The sequence below is a fragment of the Lycorma delicatula genome, chromosome 2 (assembly GCF_047948215.1).
Source record: "Lycorma delicatula isolate Av1 chromosome 2, ASM4794821v1, whole genome shotgun sequence".
Taxonomy (NCBI): domain Eukaryota; kingdom Metazoa; phylum Arthropoda; class Insecta; order Hemiptera; family Fulgoridae; genus Lycorma; species Lycorma delicatula.
The window spans coordinates 525,937-553,816 of record NC_134456.1 but is presented as its reverse complement, the minus strand read 5'-3'; the positions used below and the strand labels follow the sequence as shown (position 1 = coordinate 553,816).

At 29.3% G+C, this 27,880-nt stretch overlaps 1 protein-coding gene across 1 annotated transcript in view; it reads right to left on the bottom strand.

Moving 5' to 3' along the window:
* The window catches only part of arr (low-density lipoprotein receptor-related protein 6), a 174,783-nt gene that overhangs the window by 8,371 nt on the left and 138,532 nt on the right, over positions 1 to 27,880 (bottom strand). Inside the window, exons 10-23 of the mRNA XM_075357774.1 lie at positions 25,754 to 25,987; positions 24,442 to 24,583; positions 22,927 to 23,094; positions 20,646 to 20,790; positions 18,856 to 18,986; positions 17,106 to 17,259; positions 16,627 to 16,879; positions 15,886 to 16,228; positions 10,661 to 10,812; positions 7,595 to 7,854; positions 5,646 to 5,834; positions 4,215 to 4,398; positions 2,740 to 3,043; positions 221 to 417 (exon numbers count right to left, since the gene is read on the bottom strand). Of these exons, the coding sequence (XP_075213889.1) occupies positions 221 to 417; positions 2,740 to 3,043; positions 4,215 to 4,398; positions 5,646 to 5,834; positions 7,595 to 7,854; positions 10,661 to 10,812; positions 15,886 to 16,228; positions 16,627 to 16,879; positions 17,106 to 17,259; positions 18,856 to 18,986; positions 20,646 to 20,790; positions 22,927 to 23,094; positions 24,442 to 24,583; positions 25,754 to 25,987 (2,856 nt within the window). The remainder of the gene's footprint in view (positions 1 to 220; positions 418 to 2,739; positions 3,044 to 4,214; positions 4,399 to 5,645; positions 5,835 to 7,594; positions 7,855 to 10,660; positions 10,813 to 15,885; positions 16,229 to 16,626; positions 16,880 to 17,105; positions 17,260 to 18,855; positions 18,987 to 20,645; positions 20,791 to 22,926; positions 23,095 to 24,441; positions 24,584 to 25,753; positions 25,988 to 27,880) is intronic.

Below are 27,880 nucleotides of genomic sequence, written 5' to 3'. Positions count from 1 at the left end.
AAAGTAAACTGTTTTTAGTTAAAAGTTTTTTGGTAATAAATCTTATTTTAACATTAAAAAATTATTACCATAAAAAATGTGGTGTTTTAATCAAAATATGATCCATCTGTAACTATCAATGAAAACAAATGATATGTCAGTCCAAAAAATAAAATACCTTAAAAGAAACTTACATTAATATACAAAAAGAATAAGAAAATTGATAACAGTAAGTACTCACTTGTTTTGATGAACATGCAACAGCTGTTTCATCTGATCCATCTGAACAATGATTCCAACCATCACAAACAGCAGCAATAAGAACACAAGTACCACCAGCACCACAATGAAACATTGATCCTGGAGCGCCAGGACAACACGATGCCTCATCAGAGCCATCAGGACATTGTGGAGTGCCATCACACACCCAACTCAAATCTGTAATTAAAGTATACATTTTTAAGATGTTTCAAGAAACATTTGAGGTTAGATAAATTAATTCCTTTTTGTATAATAAAATAACCACAACATAATACATCCTTTAGTGTATAATTTTTTTTAAATTATCTTCATACTATTACTACTAACACACAAGAGATATCTCTAAAGTAAAGACTGCTGGGAAATTTCTCTGCCTAAGGATGGCGATCTTGTGTCATTCATTGCCACACTAGTAATGTACAAACTGCATTGTTGTCTGTAAGTTATCACGTTGTAGTACCTTTGATTACATGTGAGTTATTACGTTATAAAATGAATAGGAAAATTGATTACTGCCGACTGTGAAATACGTGAAGTCATACGTTTTTTAAACATCAAAACGTTAAGCCGGCTGAAATTCATAAGCAGTTGGTCGTTGTGTACAGTGACAATCTAATGAATGAAAGAAATGTCCAAAAAAGGTTTAGAAATAACAAAATTAATGTACATGATTTAGAACGTTCGGGGAGGCCCTCGATAATCACCAAGGACTTTTTGAAACACGTCGATGATGAAATCAGAAAAGATAGTTGCTTAACAATTTCCAACCAGGACTTTCTTCTTTCTGATGTTTCAAGAGCTGTTATTGGTCGCATTGTTCATGATCATTTAGGCTTCAGAATTTCTGATGCGCTACACAGCACATCTTCGATTGTTACTAGCGATAAAACATGGATTTCATATTACGTCCCAGACAGAAAATGGCAGTCAAGTGAATGGGGTCATCCTCGACCACAAACCAGACCAACAAAGGTCATGACACAACTATTTGATGCAAAATAATGGCCAGTCTTTTGGGAACAGTTAGGCATATTGCTGATTGATTTCACATGCCACATGGAATAACTATAAATGCAGAAGCCTACTGCGAAACTCTACATGAGTAACAGCGTGCCATTCAAAATCAGCGGCATGGGCGGCTGACCGACATCGTCATCCTGCTACACAATAATGCCAGTCCACATGCAGGTCCGACACATGATTTACTGAGAACATTTGGATGGGAAATTTACAATCACCCACTGTATAGTCCTGACTTAGCTCCTTCTGATTACCATTTGTTTGGGAAATTGAAATAATTTTTGAGTGGTAAGCAATTCATAGTGACGATGAAGCTAAAAATGCTGCTAATCAGTGGCTAAATGGACTGGCGGTAGAATACGAGGGTATATTGAAGCCGGTGTATCGCTACAATAAATGTCTTAATTCATGTGGTGATTATACAGAGAAGTAGTAAAAGGGGTATGTAGTTTAAGAGAAATAAAAAACATTTATTAAGTTCTCAGAACAAATTTTTTTACAATGAAATAGTCTTTACTTTAAGAGAAAACCTCTCGTAATAAATAAGTACAATGATTTTAAATGCTAAAATTTTCTTGCGTGAGATATGAACAATAATCTTAATGCCTGTACCTAAATCTTAAGACTTTATCATCTACTAATTACTTTAATAATTAATTACTTAAATAATTAGAAATATAATTTCTTTAATTTATAATAATTATAAATTATCATTAATTTATCAATCTAATTATAAACATCTCATATTTTACGGTATAGAAGAAAAGAGTACATTGAAAATTTTCATCAAAACAATAACTTCCAACTTATTTGATACTATGATCGCCAATGCACATTTTTCAAGGTGGCATTAGAGAATTAAAAGTGAAACTTATAACAGATTATTTTTATCACAACAAAAATAATTAATCCTATCTAATATTCTGGGGCATAATCTTCTTTGTTATTTGGTATTTGAGGGAGAAGGATGGAATTAGGGACCCAGTTTCTCCTAATAGGCACTTCAAGAATTAGAATAACAAAGAAATACTGTTCGGTTGGTTTTTTTTAAAAAATAAATATTATTCTACGGTTGTAAAGGTACTTATTTCTATTATTATTAATTTTAATTTTTAAAACAAACACAGATTTTGATAAAAATAATGTTACTTTAATTTCTATCTAAAATATCAAATGAGATCAAATTTTTGGTAAATTTACACAGATTTAATTAGCTGTCAGCCACAAGTGAACACGTAAAGGATTATTTTCTTGATACTATTCCTTCAACACAAGTTTTCTTATGTAGACACCTAACATTTCCTTCAAATTATGCCTATATTATTTTGTTATAAATATGTTTACATTGTTAATATTGATTTGATTGAAAATAAATTATTATTATTATGATTATAAGCATCATTATCAATATATACCAAAACATAGTTATTTTCTTTCTAACTAGATCTAATTTCTAAGTAAAATTAATTATAATATTACCTATACACTGAGACGAGTGACACTTAAACTGATGAGGAGAACAATCAGGACACCCGATTTCATCGCTTGAATCAGGACAATCAGCTTGGCCATCGCATCGCCAAGCCTGAGGGAAACAGTCAGTGCCTGATGAACCACACGGAAAATGTTCAGGACCACATGCCGGTAATACTGAACAGGTTGTTTGGTCATCTCGCAAGAAAAATCCATGAGGACAGGAACACTCGACATGATCTTCACTTGTAGGTATGCACATGTGGCTACATCCACCACCGTTAACTCCACAAGGATGTAACCATTCTGCCTGTAAACATCAATAATACATTAATCTGAAACAATTTATAAATTTTCATATAACTTTTCTTTAATCTTCAACTGCAATATATAAATACTCTAATATCCTGAAATTCCTTTTCTGATTTTTCTTAAATTTTAAGGTTGTTTATTTTTTAAATTTGAGTGAAAACAAAATTCTCAGGTCATTATCATTAAATTAACATTAAAATTTTAGAAGCAGAAGACCTAGCTTTACCAACAAGGAATCTTTGGCAATATTCTTGCATTCTATGCAACTTGAAAACAGGAAATAGGAGTGCCACATAGTCCCGTATTTAAAAATCAAACAAGACCCAACAAGAAGCATGCTCTTCCATTCTAATATGACAACAAAAATGAGCAGAAAGTGATAACTTCTACAGTACCTGTCCAAGAACGGACGAAGGGTTAAAAAAAGAAAAGGTAGAGTTTGGGGATGATCAACCCATAAAGGGACAGCCTCAGATTTAAGTAGAAGAGTTAACTCAAATCAGTTTTGACTAAAACATAACTAAAGTATCTTGTAAAATTTGCCATAGTGAATATTCTATTAGAAGTTTAAGCAGGTTCACTTTCAATTTGCAAACACTCCTTATGCTAATATTTATTTTAAGCGTCCTGATGAGATTTTACCGCACTTGCATTCAAATTCTAAAGAACTTAAACGATTCCACTAAGTTGATGTTATATTAACTAGCCCTTAATCTCTTTAAAAAAGTTGCAGTAAAAGAAAAATATTATAAAACACCTTGGTTTATTAATGAGTAAAAAGCAGTTTATTTTTAAGAGTTAAATCATGACACATGCATTACAACACTATTTCTTTTAAGCAGTATTTACTATCTTGATCTTGTAGCTTGTTAAAAAATAGATTTTTTAGAAATAAAACTAATTCACAAGGTTCTATATCAACCAACATTTACTAAACAGTTCTTTTTCAGGTTTTAGGTATACTCAGAACAAGTAAATAAATTAAAATATTGAAAAATATTTCTTGGGATAACTTTTAAGTGTCTTTCTTTACATATATATCTAGTACACACCCAAAATACAATAAACTGTATATCTGACAGCAAGACCTTGAAACATAAAATAAAGTTACACTATAAAAATACAGTTCATTGCTACAACTACTACCGCTATTAATAATAATAAAATACCTGAATATTAACAGAAATTAAATCAGTTAAGTGAGCAATTCTTGATATTATTATTTCACGACCAAGTCCAGTATCCTTATTAGCTCGTTCAATTGTTTGCAGATCTCGATCAATCCAATATACATGTTGACCTAACACAGCTATCCCAACAACTTGGCCAATTTGACTGTTGACAACAGTGCGTCTATCATAAAAAAAAAGTAAAATATTATTTGTATTACCCAATAAAACACATAAACTCAAACATTGTATCAAAACTTCTTTATCTAATAATAAATATATTATCGATTTATGTTATAAATAACATTCATTGTATTATTTATTTAATAAAATGATCTATACAAATTGTTGGACACTCAATTGTTGGACTAACTGTTGGTTTAATATTTTTAAAAGAATACATATTTTAAGTAAATATCAACAAAACAAGATATAGCATCATTATAACAGGAAAGGGAATGTAGTAGAGTACAATGGAAAACGAAAATAAGGATATCTGTGAAAATTAAAATAGTTTACTTAGATGTCCAATGATAGTGATTTTGTTAGTGAAACTGAGAAAGTAAAAGTAAGCCAAAGAAATGTGCAACAGAAAAAAAGAAACATTAGCAAATCATATCTGTCTAGGTAGCTTCACAATTTATTATTCAATAATTTATTTTTTTCAATTTGCATCTAATAAAACCATTAGAATGATTAAAAGTGCAGTTAAAAAAAAAATAATGGTTCTAGAAAGGTCTCACCAAAGGGAAAGGATTAACAAAAATCTAGAAAATTAAACGTTAAAAATCATTTGGTTATTTAAAAGATATAGTAAAAGAAAGAACATAAAAAATGTTGGCTAATTAATAACAAAAATAAAAAGCCTTTTTCTCTTAAAGATCTTTCATTTGCCTTGGGGGTTTTAAGGACTTTTTTGAAACGGATAATAACTGTAAAAGTAAGATATAAAGAAACATTTTCTTTACAAATTTTACAAGAAAAAAGTCTAAAAAAGGTAGAAGATAACTGTCAGAAATAACAGAAACCAATCGATCAATTTTGGAATCAATCATTCCAACATAAAATATATTTATGACAGAGGAGTAATCATATTAAACCGAATTTATTTTGGTGGTAATTAATGTAGCAAAAATCATTAACATTCGTATTAATGTCACTGTAAGTTGAAATTTAGTAGTCGATAAGCCTTTGTCTCAAACAGGCAAAGAAAAACGATAAAACAAATCTTGGTGTTTCCTACTTCTTCTGCAGCTTTAATGTACTGGCATTTTAAAAGGACAATGAAAGTACAATCTTGTCGATTAATGTGAGAACTTTTATAATTTATATCTTTTAAAAATCGAATTATCCAAAAGCGACTTAAAAATTCAATCTTTACAAAATCAACTACTTAAAAAAAATTAGCAGGGTTAAAATAATAACAATTACCTATTTTCCCCAGTAAGATCAGCTCTTATTATCATTTTAGCAGTAGACCAAAATACATGATTATCCTTACGATCAATAGCCAATCCAGTAGGTGGGATGGATTCTACACCGATCACAATTTGTCTCTTACCATCAAGCCGAGCCCTTAATACTCTAGGCTTTGAACCAACATCAGTCCAAAACAAATACCTAAAAAGAATAAAGTAATAAGTAAACAGAATGACATAAATAACAACAGAATAAAAAGCATATGATAAATTGTTATGGTAAAATTGAACCAAAAAAAACAAGAAAAAACATAGAAACAAATAATAAATTAAGATAGGTAATGTTTTATCCAGGACTACTTTTTACAGTTTTTAATAACTGCTCATAAAAGAATAGATTCTAAAAAAATTAAAAAGAAAACTTCAAAAGATAAAATTTCTCGTCGTCAAAATTTTAAACAATGTTCTACAAAAATATATGCAGCATTTGAATTTCTAAGGTACCGATTTCTACTACAAATTCCTCAATATTGGGGCTGTTCAGAAAGCAATACCATTCATTAATTTCTCTTCCCGGAGTTGATATCTCCAAATCAAAATTCAACAGTTCATTGATATTTATTGGCTCTACTTCTAGCCACTTGCCTCGCTTCCTTTTGGCTATTCACATATGAATTAAGGTTCAACTAACCTTTAAATCAGAGAAGCGATACTTTTTTGGACTTTCAAAATACGAGAAGAGCTGAAATTCTTAGGCGACTGGTAACTGTGAATAGTATAAGTCTTTTTGAACGGTAGAATAAATATGTATGACAAAGGACACTTGAGGTCAACTTCAATTATCACCAATAACTTGAAGAAGGGCATACCGATGAAGTAAGAAACAATAAACTAATATCTTTCATTTGGACTTGATTTTCACAGTAAAATGCTCTGGAAATTGTAATGTGTTATCTAAAATTAGTAACTAGAACTAGTGATAAAGGATGTTTTGTTAAAACATAATAAATGCGCTTTCAGATTCTGCTACTGACATGTTATTTGTTGGAAATATTTGATAGTCTATTGACAATCATTCATTATACAGTCTTGACTTAGCCTTGAGTAATTTCCTGATTTCAGTGCATTAAAGAGTCGAAGGAACTTTGAAGCAGCAAGCCAATCAAAAGTGATGACACATTGGAAGAAGCCATTGACCCTGGTTGAAAGGAGTACAACAACAAAATCTTAATAAGCCCATGAAATGCTACTATGCTAATCCCTCAATAAAAAGTTTAATTATATATTTTGTTCATATTAAAAAGTTTACATTAAAATCATCTTTACTTTAAAATAAGCTCTCAGTATAACAAATATTATGCAAAAAAAGAAATGATATTACTCGGTGCAAAATCCTCAATTCAGAATTCTATAAAATATTCTGACAATAATGGCTGAAAACTTTATGGAATTTAATTTCCATCATTGTAAACCTTTCTTTAAAAACAATCCTGAAAAATACAATTTCAACAATTTAATTTTGAAGAATGGAATTCAAAGAAAAATTTTAATTTAAGATACAGCCCAGAATTGAGCACGGCTTGTTTATAAAGCATCTTCAAAGGTTTAAAGATTTCTAAAAGAATTTAAATCTACAATGCTAACTGTAGTACTTGAACAAATAATCTTTGGAATTGACAGTTAGCATATTGCCAAACCAGCTGTTCTATATCCAGGATTCTGGCACCAAAAACCTTAAAATAATATTTAACTTCATTTATTATAATTTTTTTTAGTAAATTTTAAGGTAAGTCTTTTAATCAAGTAAGGAAAGCCTGAGTATGAAAAAGAAAAACTGTCTCATTTTAATTGGCTGGTAGTCGGCTACCTTAATGTATTTCAAATAAAAAATATTTTTACAGATTTTCAAGATATAGAAATTAAATTAGTATTATGTTAAGAAAAAATAACATTCTTACTAACCCTTTTTCAGGATGTAATGCGATATTGCGAGGCTTTTCGCCATCACCACCTCGCACTACCATTCCAATAGCTGAGCCATTCTCTAATCTAGTTATGTTAACAGTATTACTAATAGCACAACTCCAATATAAAAGACGGCTATATGGATCAACAGCCAGATCGTAGGGTTGATGATGTACTCCACCACCACCGCCAACAAGAAGTCCTGCATGACTACCATTGTCTAATGAACGGCGGATTGATTGTGTTCTACCTTCAATCTAACAGAAAAAAAAAATGTCATGATCAGCAAATAAAAATCACTATCGACTAAAAAAAATATTCTTAACAATTAAACGTCAAAAGTAAAATAATGAGCAGTCATTGTATTTTAAAAATATTGTGTATGTATGGCCTATTGTGTATATTAATCTAACAAGTGCTTGTTGCATTTTTATTTTGTGCATAACAGAACACACTGAACCAAGGACATTAACATTAAATTCTGTTAAAAGCTTGGTAATCCTCAGAGTAAAAAGATTTTTAAGATTAAGATTCTGAGATCACATAAAAAGCAGTGTGATTTTCAAAATGGCCAATCTTCACACAGGACATGGTTACATGGCCAAACATTTGGTCACATGGGCAAACTACAGTTGAGAGTGACCAGTACATCAGTAGGCCATCAACAAGCCACAATCCAAATATCACTAACGACATGCACAGTTTTACAATAGAAAATAGTCAGGTGACCATCTGAGAAATTGCAAATGGTATTGGGAATAGCGATGGCCCTGTGAATTCAATTTTAATCAGCAACTTGAAGGATTCACTGTCAGGTTGCACACGACATGCTAAAGTGTACCTACAGGGATCCTAACTTCCTTAATATTGATATGTTGGTCTTAAGATGATGAATCTTGAGCAAACAAGTATAACCTGGAAACCAAGTTCAGTCGGTACACTGGAAGTCACCATAATCCTCAAGGTCGAACAAAGAAAAAAACAAGTAAGACAAAAAGTGAAAATGATGCTGTTTTTTCCATGACCACTGAGTTATGCGTACGAATACACACACCAGAAGACCAAACTATCAACAAACAGTACTACCTGGAGGTTCTGTGTCATTTACGTGATGCAGTTCAGTGCAAGAGACCAGACCGATGGGAAACACTGAAACACTGAAGTGGCAATTGTACAGAATGTTCAACTTAAAAGAGGCCCCATCACTCAACATTTTATACTAACTGCATATTTTCGTTAAAATGCATATATTGGTATGCTATGGGTAAAATAATGTGGATGATATTGTTACAACTAGAGCTGGAGTGGGGAGGACTGTTTATTGCATGCATATTTAAGTATTGCCAGTCTGTGTCTATTATTGGTGTTTGAACAAGGTTGCATAATTGCAACCTTGCTGTTTGTTAAAATGCGGTTAACTGTTGAAGAACTTGTATTCATGATGGAAATGTATATAGATATGAAATCTCATGTTGTGTGGGTGAAATTTGAAAAGGAGACACCAGTTAAAAGTGTTATTCAGATATTAGTTAAAAATTTTTGTGTAACAGATTCAGTGTTAGGCCAGAAACTAGAAACATGCTTGACACAGATCATACAGGACATTAAAGCTGCAATTACATCTTCATAAATCTTTGTGGAAACTAAGGCACGAAAAGAACATTTTGCTAGGTCCAGCCCAAATTGTATTGAGAAGAATGCTGAAATGTTATCTGTATTGAAATGCAGGTTTTTCATGAGCTGACTAATACTGATTATGCTAAAAGGATCCACTACTGTCAATGGTTCAGGAACTTTATTAGAGGCAACAGTGGCATTTTAGATGAAGTCATTTTCACAGATAAAGTATAGTTTCACCTTAATGGGTATGTTAATTGTCAGTATCGGACCTGGGGTACTGAAAACCTGCACATTTTTTTCAATTTCTCCTACACCCACAAAAAAATAGGTGTTTGATGCACGGTTTCAAGACAACAAATAATAGGAGTCTTGTTTTTTTGAAAAAATGGTGGATGCTGCTGGCTGTCAAGTAATTATCCAATAGTTCATAGCCTTACTGCAAGAGGACGAGTATGACTGCTGGTTGCAAAAGGACAGTGCTACTTACAGAGTTTGCTCTGCTGTGGAGATGTTACAGAATTTTTTCTGTAGAAGAATCATTTCTAAAGGATTGTGGCCATCAAGATCCCCTGATCTGATTAGTCCAGACCTCTTTTTGTGGAGTTACTTTAAAGAAATTGTTTATAGGAGCAATTTATGCACCCTGCAGGAACTGGAGCTAAATATTACCAATGCCATCCAAGAAACAAACAGACAGGGTACAACTAATAGCCAGGAAATGGTCAAACATGTGACAAGCATGTAGAAGTGGATGGACCCACTTTTAAGTTGAACACTCTGTACTAAAATAATGTGCCCATATGGTCACATCTTTTTTCTTTCTTTTCCTGTTTAGCCTCGGGAATTACCGTTCAGGTATTACTTCAGAGGATGAATGAGGAAGATATGTACGAGTTTAAACGAAGCGTAGTCTTGTACAATCTCAGTTCAACCACACTGAGATGTGTGGTTAGTTGAAACCCAACCACCAAAGAACACCGGTATCCACGATCTAGTTTTCAAATCCGTATAATAATAACTGAGTTTACTAGGACTTGAACGCTGGAACTCTCAACTTCCAAATCAGCTGATTTGGGAAGATGTGTTCACCACTAGACCAACCTGGTGGGTCACATGATCACATCTAATCCACAATTTCTTGATCAAGCACAGAATTCCTCAGGTTCAACAAGCTTTTTGTGATTCCTGGTGAATCCCAAGCTGAAGATGCCATCTTAGAGGCATCAGTTGGGAAACATACAGACATAATTACAAATATGACAGCACAGCTGGTAGCTATAAAAAAAATATATGAAAAATGTTTTCTGCAAAGGAAGATCCATCCCTACACTACAACTACACTAATTGACACAAGTTTTAACAACTGCATATGAACAACATTTAAAATAGCTACTTTATACTTTGACTATAACATTCAGAATAATTAGATTACTATATACAAACCCAATATAAGTACTGTGATACAGGATCAAATTCAAGAGCTTTTGTATTTTTTAGTCCTTGAACTGGTAACGGAACATCAGGACAATCAGCTGTATCTAACAGAAGACGGTTGAGTGAGTTGCGTTGTGAATATAATAAGAACATTGAAGGAGCTGCAAGAAAGGAAAAAATTTTTAAGTTTAATTCAGAAAAATACAGAATACATTACTTTACGAATGAACAAATAACAAATATATTAAGATGTTTGTTTAACCCTTTCAATGCAGGCAGTCTAAAAACTTAGAAATAACTCATGCTATACTATCCATAGCATACTGTTTCATTACTTTTTTCCTACTGTCTGCATTTGCCATTATCTATTAAAAATTACTTTAGAAGTCAAATGTATCGATGAAAATTTTATTGAAAAGAATTGACATAATTTCAAATCGATGTATATTTCTATTTTTGTAATTTTTAATATTTAAAAATTTAAGTTTGCATAATGCTGACCTTTTAACACTTACATTGCCAATGTCATTCGATGGCATCCATATTTACACTCGGTATCAAGACATTGACCGTAGTTCATTGTTCCTCACTATCTTAAATTGGTCAATTTGTGTTTACGTGCAGCTGAATATGGAAAGATGTGGAATTTCTGATGAAGATGTTGCACAATTGAACAGACCTTTCAGTGAAAGTGATACTTTTTATGATTCTGATGCTCCAGATTATATCCAAGATATGTACTTCCTCATAATTCAGGTTAATATGAATGTTTACAGATCAGATTTACTAATAACAATTTATATTATTTTACTCTTATTGATTTTCCTTTTTGTTTAGTTTTTTGCAGATTTATAACAGAACTGTTTTTATAAATTTTTATTTACTTTTATTCTAGTTTATAGTTTTATTTATGCCTTTATTTTCATCAAAAGACTTTTTTCAGACTATGAAGATGGAGATTTTACTGATATGTCTATGGGAACAGCAAAAAATTAACTCTCACTTCACAAAATAGGAGAGAGATAAGCAGGTCTAGTGTTAATCAAAGCAATGATGAAGACGGGTGGCCTGACTTTCTTCAAGTTCCTAATAATGATGATTATCTTGGTGGTAGTGGAATAACAGATATTCCTCAGATAGATGAAAATAGTTCAATCAGTGATTTTCTCATATTTCAGAGAAAACAAAATCCTCAATATATTCAAACACCAAACAAATATTTATGCTGCTCAAAACCTATGAAAATTGAAGGTAAGCGAGTCTCTGGCAGCAGCTTGCAAAATGTCTGAATAGAAGGCTGTAATTGTTGGGAAAAAAAAGGTTTTAGCCATGATAATTCATATGATACTGATAAGAAATCACATATAAAAATTATTGATCTACAAATCCAGAGGTATCATGCAACTTTTATCCCAACCTAATGAACAAGAACAGATTTCTACCCATTTTATCTAACATTCTTTTCAATGGTAAATCTGTTGAATTACCATTAAGCAGAATACTGAATGCATTATTGAGAAACGCACTCTTTGTTTTTTAATAAGCTTATTAGCCTGCTGAAAATATTGCCACTGATGAGGGTAAAAGTGAATTTAGAAGCAGGCTTTATTTTAAGGACTAAATGCCACAAAGCCTAATAGATATGACATAAAAGTATATCAAGTTTATATGGAATTTTTTATATTTGCTGTGGTCAAAAAAATGTAATTGGTGAAATCACCAAAAACTTGCTCGGGCGGGATGTACATTATTACCAATACGTTTTGTACAAATCTCAAGTACTTCTCTGCAGCAGAGCTTGAAGAAATGAAAAGAGCTCTTATTGATATTGTAATGTTAATCATGCAAAGAATGCTATGGGCTCTGAAAAAATCAAAACTAAAAAATGTAGAGCAGATTTTTAAAGGAAAGGTAATTTGTTAGTTGCATGTTAGTAGAATATGAGGGTAAAGAGAGTTAAGTTATAAGAGAAAGTTACATGCTGAGTACAAGACACTCAGCTGAGATAACATACTGTAACAGAGTGAGAAAAGGAATGACAAAGCCTGCCTGTGTTGTAGGTAATAACAAAAATAAATAAGGAGTTGATCTTTTAGATCAGTGTATGTATAACAGAGCTTTTGACCAAAAATCAATGAAGCGATAGGGAAAACAGATATTTCATTTTACTACTGTGTATTGTCAATTCCAATATTTTTTAGAATCAAGTACAGAAAAAACTCTCATCACCGCAGTTACCGCTATTCCAGATCTGCCTGTTCAGTTGGAAGATTCTCCCATATCTGTCTAGCAGTTGTAAACAACTCAACCAGCTACAAGATAGAAAAATTTTCAGAAAAGAATAATGCTGTTCCTTCAGACAAGAAAAGAATTTACAAATGATACAAAGTGTGTTTGCTTTGACAAGAGTAGAAACAGTTGAGTAAAGCAATCATAAAAGACACTTCATACCGATGTAATAAGTGTGGAATTCTTATGTATAAAGAACCGTGTTTCAAAAGTTTTCACACAAAAGAAAAACTATTAAGTCTACCTTTTTTTATTACTTATTATTTTATTAAAAATTATGATAGTTTGGTGTGATCTTTTGTTTTTAATAAGAATGAAAACTTTCAACATACTATGTTCATTCCATCAACTTTTTTGTTTTTCTTGTGAAATGGGTTACATTCAACAAACATTCAAGATAAAAGTCGTACAAGCAACTCTTTATTGCATTATAGCATTAAAAGAACAATAACAAGTTTTCTCATAAGGTAATACAAAAGCTATACGAGTACATTTCCTAGACATTCAACTACTAATTTTTGAAAAACATAACAAATGCTCAGCATTCTACTGAAAGATTGTTTAGTGGCCTGACAGTGAAAGTGTTAATTCACATTTTATCTTCATAAATTCTTAGCTATACTTTTATTGTTTATTAATATTTTTCATAAAACTTTTAGGTAAAAGCATCTTTTGAGATTTTATTTAATTAGTTTAATTAATTTACAGTAGGTATTACATTTTCCTATTACTATTTCTTTTCAGAACATAGAAAATGTTTAGGATTGTATTTGAGATCTTGTTTACAAACATCTGATCATTACATTAAAAGATGACTGAATAAAATAGTAAGATAAAATTTAAATATAAAAAAATTAATTTAATATTAAATGTCTTCAAACACAAATCAGCACTTACATTTAAGCACAAATTATGCAAATAAAGAATATGTTTGAAAATCATTAAATCGTTCAATTTACTAAAACAGTAAATTTAAAAAAAAAATTATTAATTTAAATTAAATTATTAAAAAACAGCCACCATTATTAATTACTACAATAAAATGAATAAGCTACTTTATTTTTTTAAATAAATACATTCAGAATCAAAATAAAATTAAAGTCAGAAATCAAAGCAAATAGTTTCAAACTAGCACTACATAATTAATAAATTTATATTGCATATTAATTATTAATTAATATAAAGATAAATAATCAAAATTGAAATATAAACAAATTAAAAATGTTTAGTTAAATAATGAAATATTGCAATTTAACTTAATTTTGTATTAGCAAAACCAATAAATTAAACAAAACATTTCAGAATAATGTACAACTTCAAAGGTGTATTTACATATAATACACATATATGTGGTAGGGATATGTTAGTAATTTAAAGAGATGAATAGATAGAAAAGTCTGTCAACATTTGCATCAAATACATTTAACAGATCAGTTTTTCTGTACATCTATATTTCAGGTTCAATTTTCTTTTAAAATCAGATCGGGTAGGGTTTTTCTTTTTTTCTTTTCACATAACTGTAAACCTCATTTTATATAGGTTTCACAAGTTTTTTTCTGCAATTTAATTAAAAAAAAAGAGAAAATATGGAAAGAACTGATGATAAAAGTCTACTCAGATTAATATAAAGTAAAATCATTAAACCAGAACTATATCTACAACCACACATAATCATTACTGGTGACCAAAGAATTCAACAATTTGCTTAAAAAACTAATGGCGTGTAGTCTTTTGTTATTGTATTGTTTTTTTTATCAACTGCCATTTTCATTTGCCACAAAATGCTAATGGCAAGCATTGAAAATACACCTAGCATTTACAGATGATGTACAGCAACTAAAGTTATTAGCTTTAGCCATTAACATCATATCCTTACTTTACATCCTTTCATTTTTATTCACAACTTTATATCCTTCAAGAAAGAAATCTTTCAGGTGTAATGAGAAGCTGCTTCATAATATAAGGATTTAATTCCTACAATATTTTTGATCAGTATTATTTTTAATTTTCTTAATTTATTGTTATAAAAAATGGTTTATTATGTCATTCCAATATTACACCAACAGTATAAATAATATGAAAGGCATTAATCATATTTTACCAATACATATACCAAAAAATAAGTGTATCTTCTTAAATGACAATCACAAATACCATAATAAAGGGAAAAACAGAACTTGTTATTAAAAAATAACAGAGAATTTAGAATTCATTTATGAATACTGCCATCATTTGTCAGAAAATCAGAGTGTGATCAATTCTTAAAAGCTAATCCTAAAATAATGAACTTCTATTAAAATTAAAAACCCACAGCACACTTGTTTAACTACAGTAGTAGATTATTCCACTATTATAATTATGTACAGTTACAATAAATACAGAGTAGTCTCTTATAAAAATGAAAATAAGCATTCGATTGCAATGTCCCAAATATTGAATAGTAAGGGGAACTCTTACAAAGTCATTAAGGTAAAAAATACAAAAAATTTTAATCGGATATTATTATAATAAAAATAATTTTCTATCAAAAAAATTATTCTATAACTTTTCCTCAGATAATGTAAATAATTTCTGAAAAATGTGCAATATATTTCATATATAGAGCAGTCAGAAAATTACTAATTTTCTGACCATTGCAGTCATTATTTTACCTAAAAAAAAGTAAAAATGAATTAATAATTATTAATTCATTGAAAAAATTTTATTATAATTTAATAATAATAATAATAATAATATACCAATTTCAAATAATACATAATACATTTAAATACTACATTTAATACATTTAATTAATTAATTTAAATTTAATTTAATTAATTAATTTTAATACATTTAAATAATACAAACAATACATTTAAAATAAAACAAATGTGACAAGAGAATAATTTTACCATAAATTATGAAGTGCTTTATTTTAACATAATGATAAATTAAAATTTTCTTACCGCTACAACTTTTATTATTTAAAGTATAATGTGTTGGACAACCGCAGTGATATGAATTCAATTGGCGTGATGAAGGAGTAGGAGAAACAGCAGTAGTAGCATTATCTGTGGTATTGGATGGTGTTGATTTAATGGAAAGACGTTCCGGTAATGCTAGGCAAAGATGACTACAGCCACCATTATTAACTGCACACTGATTCCAGCCTAGTTGACGCGATGCATGGAAAACAAGGAGATCTGTAATTTTATCTAATCTCTCATGTACTTTTGTACGATTTCCACCAGTCACCTTATCCGCTCGTTCTATCCAACCACCACTCCAATCTGTCCAGTATATATTGTTCTGTATAAGAAAAAGAATGACATAAATTTAATAGACTACTAGGAAAGTAAGTAAAGGGGAATAATTTCACTCTTTATTCTCCAAGAATGCATCTTGTCAGATCTTGTTTCTCTTTAGCTTGACTATGCAACTTTCAAGAGTGATTAGTGTCACTTTTGAAAAGATTGTAGGTTGCCTACAACTCTTGAATTTGCAAATGCAATCTAGAAGATAGGCAAAAAATTAATTTCATAAACAGAGAAAAAACTACATACTGTTCCCTCAATTAAATCTACACTTTCAACACAGTCCGAACAAAAAAAAAAATGAATGTACATTTAATAGGTCAACAAAATATTATTACTAAGAAAGTATAAAACATATGATAAATGACAAGCAAATTAATAAATGAAACAGACCTGATATTGTGTTAGTGCAAAAGGACGTCCAACCTCTTTTGAAAGTAACTGAATGCGCCTTTTTCCATCCATATCAGAAGCTTCAATAGCACCAGAGCCTTGTAACTGTGCCCAATAAAATCGACGTTGAACATAATCAATTGTTAAACTATTTGCATGACCAAGACGTGGAATAAGTACTGTTCTGTTGGATCCATTCATGGCAGATCGTTCTAAGCTGCCTTGGCCACCCCAGTCCGTCCAAAACAAATATCTACAAAATTAAAAATAAAATTGTTAATTTGTTCATTATAAAACTTATTACATCTACAATATAAACAAAATTACAAACCAACTGATAATTTAAGTAAAGATAGCTAAAATACATCATGAAGTTGTTGAAACCGATGAAACTTAACAGTTATAAAAAAAAATTATCAACAACTTAACTAACCAAGTAGTTATCAGAAAAAACAGCAACTGAATGTTGAAATACTAACCCTTGTTGGGGATCTAGTGCCAAACTATGCGGTTCTTGTATGCTAGACCAAATGAGAACCTTCCGAGAACTTCCATCTAATCGAGCAACTTCAATACGACGGCTGGCTGTATCTGCCCAATAAATATTATGTGCTACCCAGTCAACAGCCAAACCTAAAGTATAAAGTATCAAGTACATTAATAAGACTTAATTACTTAACAAGTAAGTCAAAGTTTTAAAATGGTACAACATATATCACTTTATAAGCAATATAGAATATCTATTATTTTTATAAAATCTTTAAATAATATTTACAGAAAAAAAATTATATAATGAAGAATAAATATATATATATATATATATATATATATATATATATATATATATATATTCAATCGTTTAACCAATTTAAGGATCATCATCGTTGTCATTATCATTATCATTTAATATTATTATCATATTAATTCATCATTAACAGTAATAATATTAAGGAGATATAATTACTAACATAAATAAATAATTAATATTATGTAAATTCAGTTAACTACAAAAGCAGCATGTTTGAATAATCCAAAACAATAATAACAAACTATTACAAAATTTATGCAGCGTATGAACAAACCGTACACTATGAAATGTTGAAAACTGTAGTTAGTTCCTGTTCTTCAGAATCGCAAACAAAAATTATTTATATTGAAATAAAAAAACTTTTTTCAATGAATTTGTTAACTTCCAACAGTCTTCCTGGTTCTAATTTATTTCTAGATGTGTTCCTTACTTTAAAGTAAAAATATAAAGTCAAATAAATTTGAAACATAAAACATAATACATTAGCGACATAAATTTGGTTCATAGAACTTTGAAATTAACCCTTCATATTGGGTCATCTGAACAAAAATCAACGTTTTTTAAAGTGGTTCCATTAATGTGAAAACACGACTTATTTTACCATTGGATTGCATCCAATAATGTATTTGAAACTCTTCGAAGTGGTTTGATATAACCTATAAAATAACAATGACAGTGGTCAAGAGGTTAAATATTCCAGGTCGATTCATCATTGGTTGAGAAATACTATTCACTATTTTCATTAGTTTTAATCAAATATGTAGTTTTTTATATTTTAGTAGCAGAGAATTCTCCACGTCAACAATATATTTATCTGTAAGAATACTTTTCTGATTTTCATATACAGGACACTGGAAAAGTCTAAACACAGCTTCAGATTATATAAATAACTCACATGCTTAGCTGTTAATATGAATGCAATGTTACAGTAACTGTAAATTTCAAATATTAATCAAAAGTTGGACATTTGATACATGATTTTAGCAGTAAATATGATGAAAAAACCTACAGTGAAACCATTTTTTTTTTTTTTAATTCTTTTGAAAAGGAATTTCTTTTATAGCATTTCAACATTAATTGCATTAAATGTTTTGAAAGTTTTACTGTGTAAAACAAATCAAACATTATTAAAACTCCCTCAATAATTTACAAACACTGTAAACACAACTGAAGAAACTCTCCAGTATTATACTAAAACAAAACTCAATGATGTATTTATATACAAGATACAAAAATTACATCATTCAAGCCTTTTGAAAATTAATGATCTAAAAGATGTAATTAAGATATTGTATTACAAAACTGACTTGACTTCAGCTTATTCATTTTCCCCTTTCAAGTTGTTCAATAAAGCATTTTTCTTTTTTTTAATTTTACATAATTTTTACTAATAAATAAGAATTTTAAAATAAATAAAATACCTTCTGGTGAATCCAATCCAAATTCAACGATCCGTTCCATTTGTGAACCATTAATATATGCCCTTGTGATAGTTTTCATTTTAACATCAGTCCAATATATTCTGCCATCCATTATATCAAAATCAAGAGCACTAGAACATAAATTGAAAACCAAAATTAATTTATTTCATTTATATTGAACCTACAGATTAGCTATTGCATGAATGTAAAAAAATTAATATTTAAATAAAATAAATTTTTACATAAAAAAAATAAAATATGATTCTGCGACAAAAAAAAGAAATTAAATAATTATTTTAGAAATATTCAATATCTTATCACTTTATAAGATACAACTTTTAAAATCACCTTATTAGAGTCACATCTTATAATAATATGAAACCTACTTTACAATTGACTGCTGACTGGCAAAAAAAAATAATAAGTTGACTGCCATAGCAACACACAATAGCCACCAGCACACTATAACCTCATTAGACATCTACCTGCCACTCAAATATCTTCAAAAAGTGAAGTAGACATCGACAAAACATGGAACCGGTCTATCAGTCCTGTTGACTGTGAGGTATATGGGAATGATCTGTTTTTTCCAAGTTGGTGGATACATTACTAACAATATACATACAAAATTATACTATATTCATGGTAATAATGCTATTATGAGTGAAATATATAAAGTCAATGTGAAATATTGAAACAAAATTTCTAAGAGAGAGCAAGCCCAAAAAAAAAAAGTAGGCATTACTTAAATGAAAAATTATTGCTAATGTTTGTCATTAACTTTTGTTGAAAGAATGTATAAACATAAAACTTTCGTGGAAAGAATATAACATCAGAAATTTATTCTGAAATGATGAAGTTTTAAAAGTGAATCAAAATGACGAGGACCAAAAATGGTGTTGTTCTTCATTTTGACAATGCACAATCCCACTCAGCTGATCATATAAAGGTTTTACTTGAACAGTTCAAGCGGGAGATATTTATTACTTATCCTACAGCTCAGACTTTTAATTCAGTGACTACAATCTCATCACCAAGAAGGTTTAGTCGGCTAACCAGAATTTTGAAATTAATGAGTTTATGGAAGAAATTAATAACTGGCCGAGTACCTAACAACAGATTTCTCCAACTAGAAACTGCAAAACCCAATTTTACCATAATATATTACTGTATCCTTTTATATGGTAAATGTCTGAATGTGAGACAATTACATAAAGAAGTCATTGGTAAAGAAGTTAATATGTAGGTAAATTATGAAAAATAGATTTCCCTATTTTTGTTTTTTATTTTTTTAATTAATTAATTTTTTAATTGCCATTACAAATAAAATAACTGAATTGATTCAAAATAGAATTTAATTTAAAACACATCAAAATTTTTTCCACGGAGATAAAAGGTAAACTGCAGAACAGAAATTTTTTAGATGAATATTTAATGAATAGTTTTTAAAAGTTATTCAACTAGAGACAAAAACTAAAAAATAAAAATAAACACTTTGTCATTAAAATAATTTTTCTTTTCTTTTCAAGTAACCAATTCTTAGGATCATTAGCCACAAAATATCACAATCAGTTAACCACCCAAACAGTAACTGCATCAAATGGTTTTAACTTTCAGGAATCATTACTAAAAACCACTAGCTCTTTTATTTCAAAATACTGAAATATTTTGATGTTGCAGAACCATCAGATTGTAGGAGTTAGTTGTTTAACGTACTAAATAAAGAACTACACATTATTGCTGAGCATATCAATTCTAATGAAAAACTTAGTAAATGTTGACCTTATTACCTTGCATCCTTAATACCAGTGACAGGAATAATAGCATCATTGTGAGCATTTTCTATACTAATACGTCCAATATTTTCTTTTCTAGCAAATAATAAAAATGCTTCTGGAATTACGCAAGTTTTTTCATCTGAAGATAGCTCATGACCTAAAATAAAATATTAGTAGTTTATAACATTTACTTATCAGTTTAAACCTAAAGGTACCAACTAAAATTGAACGTTTTATTCCTTATAGAATTGGAGCGTTATATTCAAAACATGAATGTAGAGGCAAAATTTTCCTGTCAATCAGACCAGGTGGAAAAAAGGTCCCTAAGCATGCCTCAATTAACATACTAAAAGTCGAAAACCTCACTACCATTCCAACATTTGTTTATAAACAAAATAAAATTTAAGAACCAAGTTTTTTTTTCTCTATTTTGGCTGTAGGTTAAATATTGATTTTACAGAAAAAAGTCATTCTTGTTAAAAATGTAGAGCAGAAAATTCTACATAAAAAGTAGACACATTACAATCAGATTACAAATAAATGAGCTAGTGGAATAAAGTAGCGCTCTATATACTGCCTATGCGGAGAGATATGAAGTAGCAGGTGTCACTGTTTCTACACGTGTACATAATAAACAAACACCTATATATCTTTTGATCTAGATCAAATAATCATCTAGATCAGATAATGCAAAAAATCAAAATGCCATCGATAAATGATACCTAAATGAACAACTTTTGGTAAATTTAAAAGGATTTGGTAAAGCAAAAGAATTTTCTACATTTAATAGTAACATATTATAGTACAATGTTGTCAGGTTGAAGTATTTTCAAATTTGTTTATCGAAGGCTTGAAAATAAAGTCAAACCCAAAAAAACAACTATGCAAAGATATTTTCAAGGTGATTACTTATGAATGTAATAAGTTTTGTAGCAAAATATACTGTCGTTTTTTAAATATTATTAATTTTTAAATCATATCTTTCAAAAAACATAGTTTGGGACTAAAAAACCAATCACAACTTACTAAAATTTTACAATATTAAATATTAAGTAATAGCAATAGAAGGGAAAATAATTACTTTTAGATGTTTTACGTAAATTTTAATTTTTTGACTGATTTTTGTCGAGTATACCGTTAGTAAAATGGGTTAGTTTACACCAAACAGTGAAAACAGCAATATAAATAAATGTTTGTAGAGATTTTATGTTAAACTTGGTAAAGATATCCAGAAATATGTACTTTATTGATTGTTAACTTTCGATCTCATTATTTTTAGGAATTTGAAAAAATTTAATTTAAGATAAAAAGGTTTTTTTTGTTTTTGATGTAACGCATCATTCTCACATTTATTTATGATCTTATAAAAATATTACTGAAAGTATATTGTGTAAAACTTTCCATTCTACAACTTTTGTTTGCAACATTTTTCAATAGTTCAATATTTAACTAATATCAACTGAAAAAAGGAACTACGACACATTTATATTGATATAGAATGGGCCATTATACTAGATCCATTCAGATGTCTTAAAATTGGTGACGAAGCAAAATGAGAGTGTGGGTCTCAATGTTTAGTATGTTAATTGAGGCAAGCTTAGGGACCTTTCCACCTCGTTAGATCGACAGGAAAATTGTGCCCTTATAGTTATATTTTGAATCTAATGCTCCTACTCTGTGATAAAAATATATATAACTAATAATTACAAAATGTAAACAAAAATAAGTTAAACAAGAAATTTAACAGTTTAAACTTCCAGATTTACTAAATTAAAATATTCCACTAGAATTACAAAAGAAAAATCATCAATTTCTTCATTAAGAATCCATATTGATAACCAAGACATGATATTTAAAAAAAACTCATCACAGTATATAATATGACCTTACTCAAGATGAAAGATGACAATCATCATAAACTACATGTATAACTAAATAATTACAATATTTTAATATAACTAGAGCTTAAAACAAGAAATATACAGGCTGAAAAATGAATAAGTGTAAAACATGTGCTGGAAAAATTTAAATTATCAACTGTAAAGGCAGTTGAGTATTTAATATAATAATAAAAGATAAGGGGTATTATTGTATACAATAATAAAATAATAGGGGGTTAAACTAATAAACAACCTCGGTGGCAAGTGTTTAGCAAATATGATATACTATCTTAAATGAATAAATGTCAACATTGCAAATCACATGCAATGTATTTTGACAGCATCAGTAAAAACGTTAATGGAATTGTCTGAACATAAACAAACAAAAAAAAATCTAGTATTTCAATACATACCCATTTGACAAGCACATATATATTTATTATGAGGTTTATTTAAGCACAAATGTGAACAACCTCCATTGTTGTCTTTGCAAGGATTCCAACCTTTGCCCATATTTTTTCCAACAGCTTTAATTCCCATAACATTTGGCAACTGATCTAATATTAGTTCTCTGTCATTACCTGAAAATTTATAAAAAATTAAACATAATAATTTGATTTATCTACAACAAATTACTCATCAAAATTTAGAAAGCTCAGTTAATACAAAGGATGGAAACTGATTGCTGAACTGGCAGCTGACTTCTTTGTTATCCAACATCCTGTCACAATATATTATCTCTCCCGATGTACTATTTTAGCAGTGTCAAGATTACTTCAGATATCAGGTAGAACTTTTGCACTTTATATGCTTGCGCTTTATAAACTTTGATAAGTAATATATTCATAAATAATCATCCCATAAGATTCACGCATTTCATCAAACACTACAAAACAACAAACAATAATTTTTGTTATATATTTCCTCCATAAATGTTAATGAATCATCATACCAATAATAATGGTAATATTTATTTAAGTCTGTAGCACTATGTACTGTAACCAGCGTTCCAAAAATGTCATCGCTTCACTGTTCTGGCTATATCTGAAAAAAATTTAAAAACTAGTATACAAGATATTTAATTAAATTAACATTTTAGTGTAGCATTATAAACCCAATTTCTTACTTTCTACTTCGGTAATTTTGTCAGTTCCAAAGAATTTTACCATAATATATTTTATGAGATAAAACTCATTTTTTTTATTCATGTAACTGTCATTCGCTTAAAAAAAATAAATAAAATAAAAATAAAATAGCTTTTTGATTTTCATAAAATCTATTTAAAAAAATGACAGCTATTTCAGTACATAGTACCTTCTTCTTCAGATGTTACATACTGAATACCGTACTGTAACAATTGTAATGTTACATATTCTGTACATAACATATGAGGAAGATATTGTGTACCGAAGTAGCTGTTATTCTTTAAATAAATTTTGTAAAAATCTTGTAATAAATATTAAAATAAGATTAGCTACCCAAAACAAATTTAAAAATCACTTTTAATTTGACCGTAAAACAGTAGACCACATAACCTGTCTTAAATTCAGGAAACAGTGAGAATAAAGAAATAGAAAAAGCTAAGAAACTGATTTTTTTTTGGTCAGCTTCTTCCTTTTCTTAATTGAAACTTATTTAAAGATATATTAAAAAAAAAGTACTTTTTCAATTTCTTATTCAAACTAAATGTTCTTATTTTTACATATTTATTTTTAGTAATTGTAAATTTTAAATCAAAGATTTTAAATACAAGGAACAATTAGCCTATCACAAATTTAAGACAAAATAAAATCATTCATTTTTCAAAACTTATCGACAACCAAACACAAAATGTCTACTTAAAATTATAGTTGATTTGACGGAATAAGATATTAATAAACTGCTTATCAAATTTTCTTTAAAATATTAAAATAAAAAAAAATAATTACCAGTATTTTTGTCCACCTTATCAATACTTCGTCTCTGCCAATCAGTCCAATATAATGAATCGCCTAGTAACGTTAAACCAAATGCATGAGGTAGATTTTCATTAACTACTTCTCTTCTATCAGTACCATCCATATTTATAACCTATAAAAAATTAATTAAATAAAATTATCTGTTAATACACTACAATCTAAACACTACATTTCTTTCCAAGTGACAATTACTATTAAAAACTGAAAGATTGTATAACACAGTAATAGTTTTCATGTTTGAGGAAGTTTCAGTCATACTTTATAGACTTATTTCTCTTTAACAAAGTAATGTAAAAGGTTCATACAAACAAAGATCTGGAAACATTGTTCTCAATTTACAGTGTGCATGATTTTGCCCCGATTTCTTCCCTTAGTCCATCGGGCTGGTCTAGTGGTTAACTCGTCATCGCAAATCAGCTGATTTCTAAGTCATGAGTTCTAAGGTTCAAATTCTAGTAAAGGCATTTACTTTTATATGGATTTGAATACTAGATCATGGATACTGGTGTTCTTTAGTGATTGGGTTTCAATTAACCACACACCACAGGATTGGTCGACCTGAGACTGTAGAAGACTACACTTCATTTACATTCATACATATCATCCTCATTTTGGCGATCTCCGTGGTGAAGTGGTAGTCTCTTGGCCTTTCATCCAGAGTTCCTGGGTTCAAATCCCTGTCAGTGATCGATTTTTCACATGCTACAAAATTTATTATCATTCATCTATTAATGGTTAGAGGGTGTAAGCCTGTTGTAACTATGTATATAAATAAATGAAAAATAGATTATATTTAAGTTATATAACATATGATTTAATTAACTTAACACTCAAAATATCTGCCCCGATGTCAATATGAATTTTAGTGTGATGAATTATGGATCCAACTGCCTTTTCCAAAGTTCTTGGGCAGCAATATAAAAGTTCCTTTTCATTTTTAGATCTCTGAACACTCACTAATGCCTTCTTTGATTTCTGTTATATGAAATCAAACTGGAGGATATCTGGTTGGCCAGACTCACGATAGTCCTCCTTGGCAAATTCACATATTTAGAAATGTTTTATTGAGGTATAAAATTTAATAAAAAAGAACTGACAAGATCACCATTTTGAAATCTGAGAAATTTTTACCATCATAATTTTTTATCAAATCTATATATGTATGTGTATGTGTCAGTAATGTTTCACCAGTTTCCTATTGTACATAAGTAAAATTACCTTTTTATATTATTCATTAATAAAATGCATTTTAAAATTAGAATGTTTAACTTAAGATAATCACCTCAATTTTATCTGTCATAGCATCACACCAATACAGTTTGTTAGCAGCCAAATCTAGTGCAATACCATTAGGCCATACTAAACCCTCTTTTACCAAAACTACACGATCAGAACCATCAAGTGCTGCCCTTTCTATTTTTGGTCGTTTCTCAAACCAGTCTGACCAAAATAACCATCCTTTCTCAGGTGAAACAGCTATTGCCCTTGGCTCAACAAGATCTTTATTGATTAAAACCTAAAAAAAAAAATGTATACAGAAATATTACAGTTAAGATGCATTTTTTAAAATAAATAAAAATACATAAAAATTTATATGTAATACTTTAATGCTATGAAGAATTAATTGTTACCTTTGAACTAATTTACTTATATATATTACATTTATTTATCAATATATATTAAAACTAAATTACCTATTACTTGAGTTATTTATCATTCAAAACTATTATAATAAATATATACAATATAAAAAAACTCTTGTGTAATTCTGCACAAAAGTATCAACTTTTTGTCAATTAAATCTGGTTTTAATATTTTAATATTTTTTTAATTTGATTTAATATTGCTAACAATATTAACTGCAGAAAAATAAATGTCAGCATTCCAACTTGCAGCATCATAACAAAGTAAGCTTCTAACTTGCCACGCTCAACTTTTTTTAACCTTAAATTGGGCATAATTCAAGAACAACTCAACCAATCTTCATCACATTTTCACATGCACACCTTCAGATACACTACTACAGCATATATAAATTTCAATGAAATTGATCCAGACATTTTTGAGAATTTCAAAATTGTATACGTATACCTATAAATATAAACCCCAATTTAGCAAGCAAACCAATATAAAATGGTGTGATTGAAGCACTAGATAAAACAAACACACAAAGAGTGGACAGCCATCAAGGTCCATTGTACATTGTATGTGCAGTACGCCTGCGCATTGTGTTGTACCCAAGTCATTACAGTATATTGGTAATGGGGATAACTTTCCTGAAAAGCTGGTAAAGAATTCTAGAATTTCATGCTCCGTCAAGTCTATTCAACATAACACGTATTTACTCATGTTTACGAAATTAAACTGCATTACTGTATTAATGTAGTATAGTAGTATGTACTGTACAATGCAATCAAAGTACTCCACTGTAGTAGAGTGCCGTTTAAGGTAACATTTATGAAGAATATATACGGTATTTTTTGGCCTAATACAGCATTCCATATTGTTTTTTTCTTTTATAGTTATGGTTATGAAGACCCCAGATAACTGAATCCCTTGTGGAGGGATAACTGGAAGCCATGTTAATGGAGGTTCTACTGTAATAAATGAAATTAAAATTTTAATAAAATTCAAAAAGAGGATAATCTTTTTAGTTTTTGTAAAAAACTTTGAATTTCTATGAAAAAAAAATTTTGAAATAAATTTCACAGGTTATTGTTCTTATCCCCTTTCCCCTTATATTCTATTTATTTTTTTTCATTAATTACTAGAAATTATTGACTAAGATGGCTTAATTAAAAATATCTTATAAATAAAAGGTATTGAATTATATAATTTTAATTTTTCTTAAAACCACGATTAATCATGGTTCTTTCTATAGACTCTCAGGCGACTGTAGGTTCAGTAGGGAGATAACCTAATCTGAATGATAGAGGCAGAATCTTCTAAGAAATTCAAAGTAAATTATTGCTTTATGCATAACACTAGCAGATGACCAAGAATGAGATAACAGTATTGCATAATTTCATTAAAATTCAGTCAAGCTAGTATTAAGCCAACAAGCAAAAAAACACAATGAGTAAATTCTCTGAGACTAGAATCTAATATTGCAAGTAAAATAAAATAAAAAATAAACCGCAACAAATATAAAATACAAAATATAAACATAAGGGAAAATTCAGTCCCACCAAAACAAAATATTTCTAATTCAACAATATAGATCAATTTAATGTATTCTGATCATTCTATTTATAAGAAATAACGCTGTACTAGATGATGTGTTCATATACTTTGTGTCTAATAAAAAGAGTAGTATACAGCTTATAAACAGACTGACTGCGGCTAAGCTGAAGTCCCTTACCTATAAAAGTATACATTCTTTATGTAAAAAAGTATTACATTAAAGATC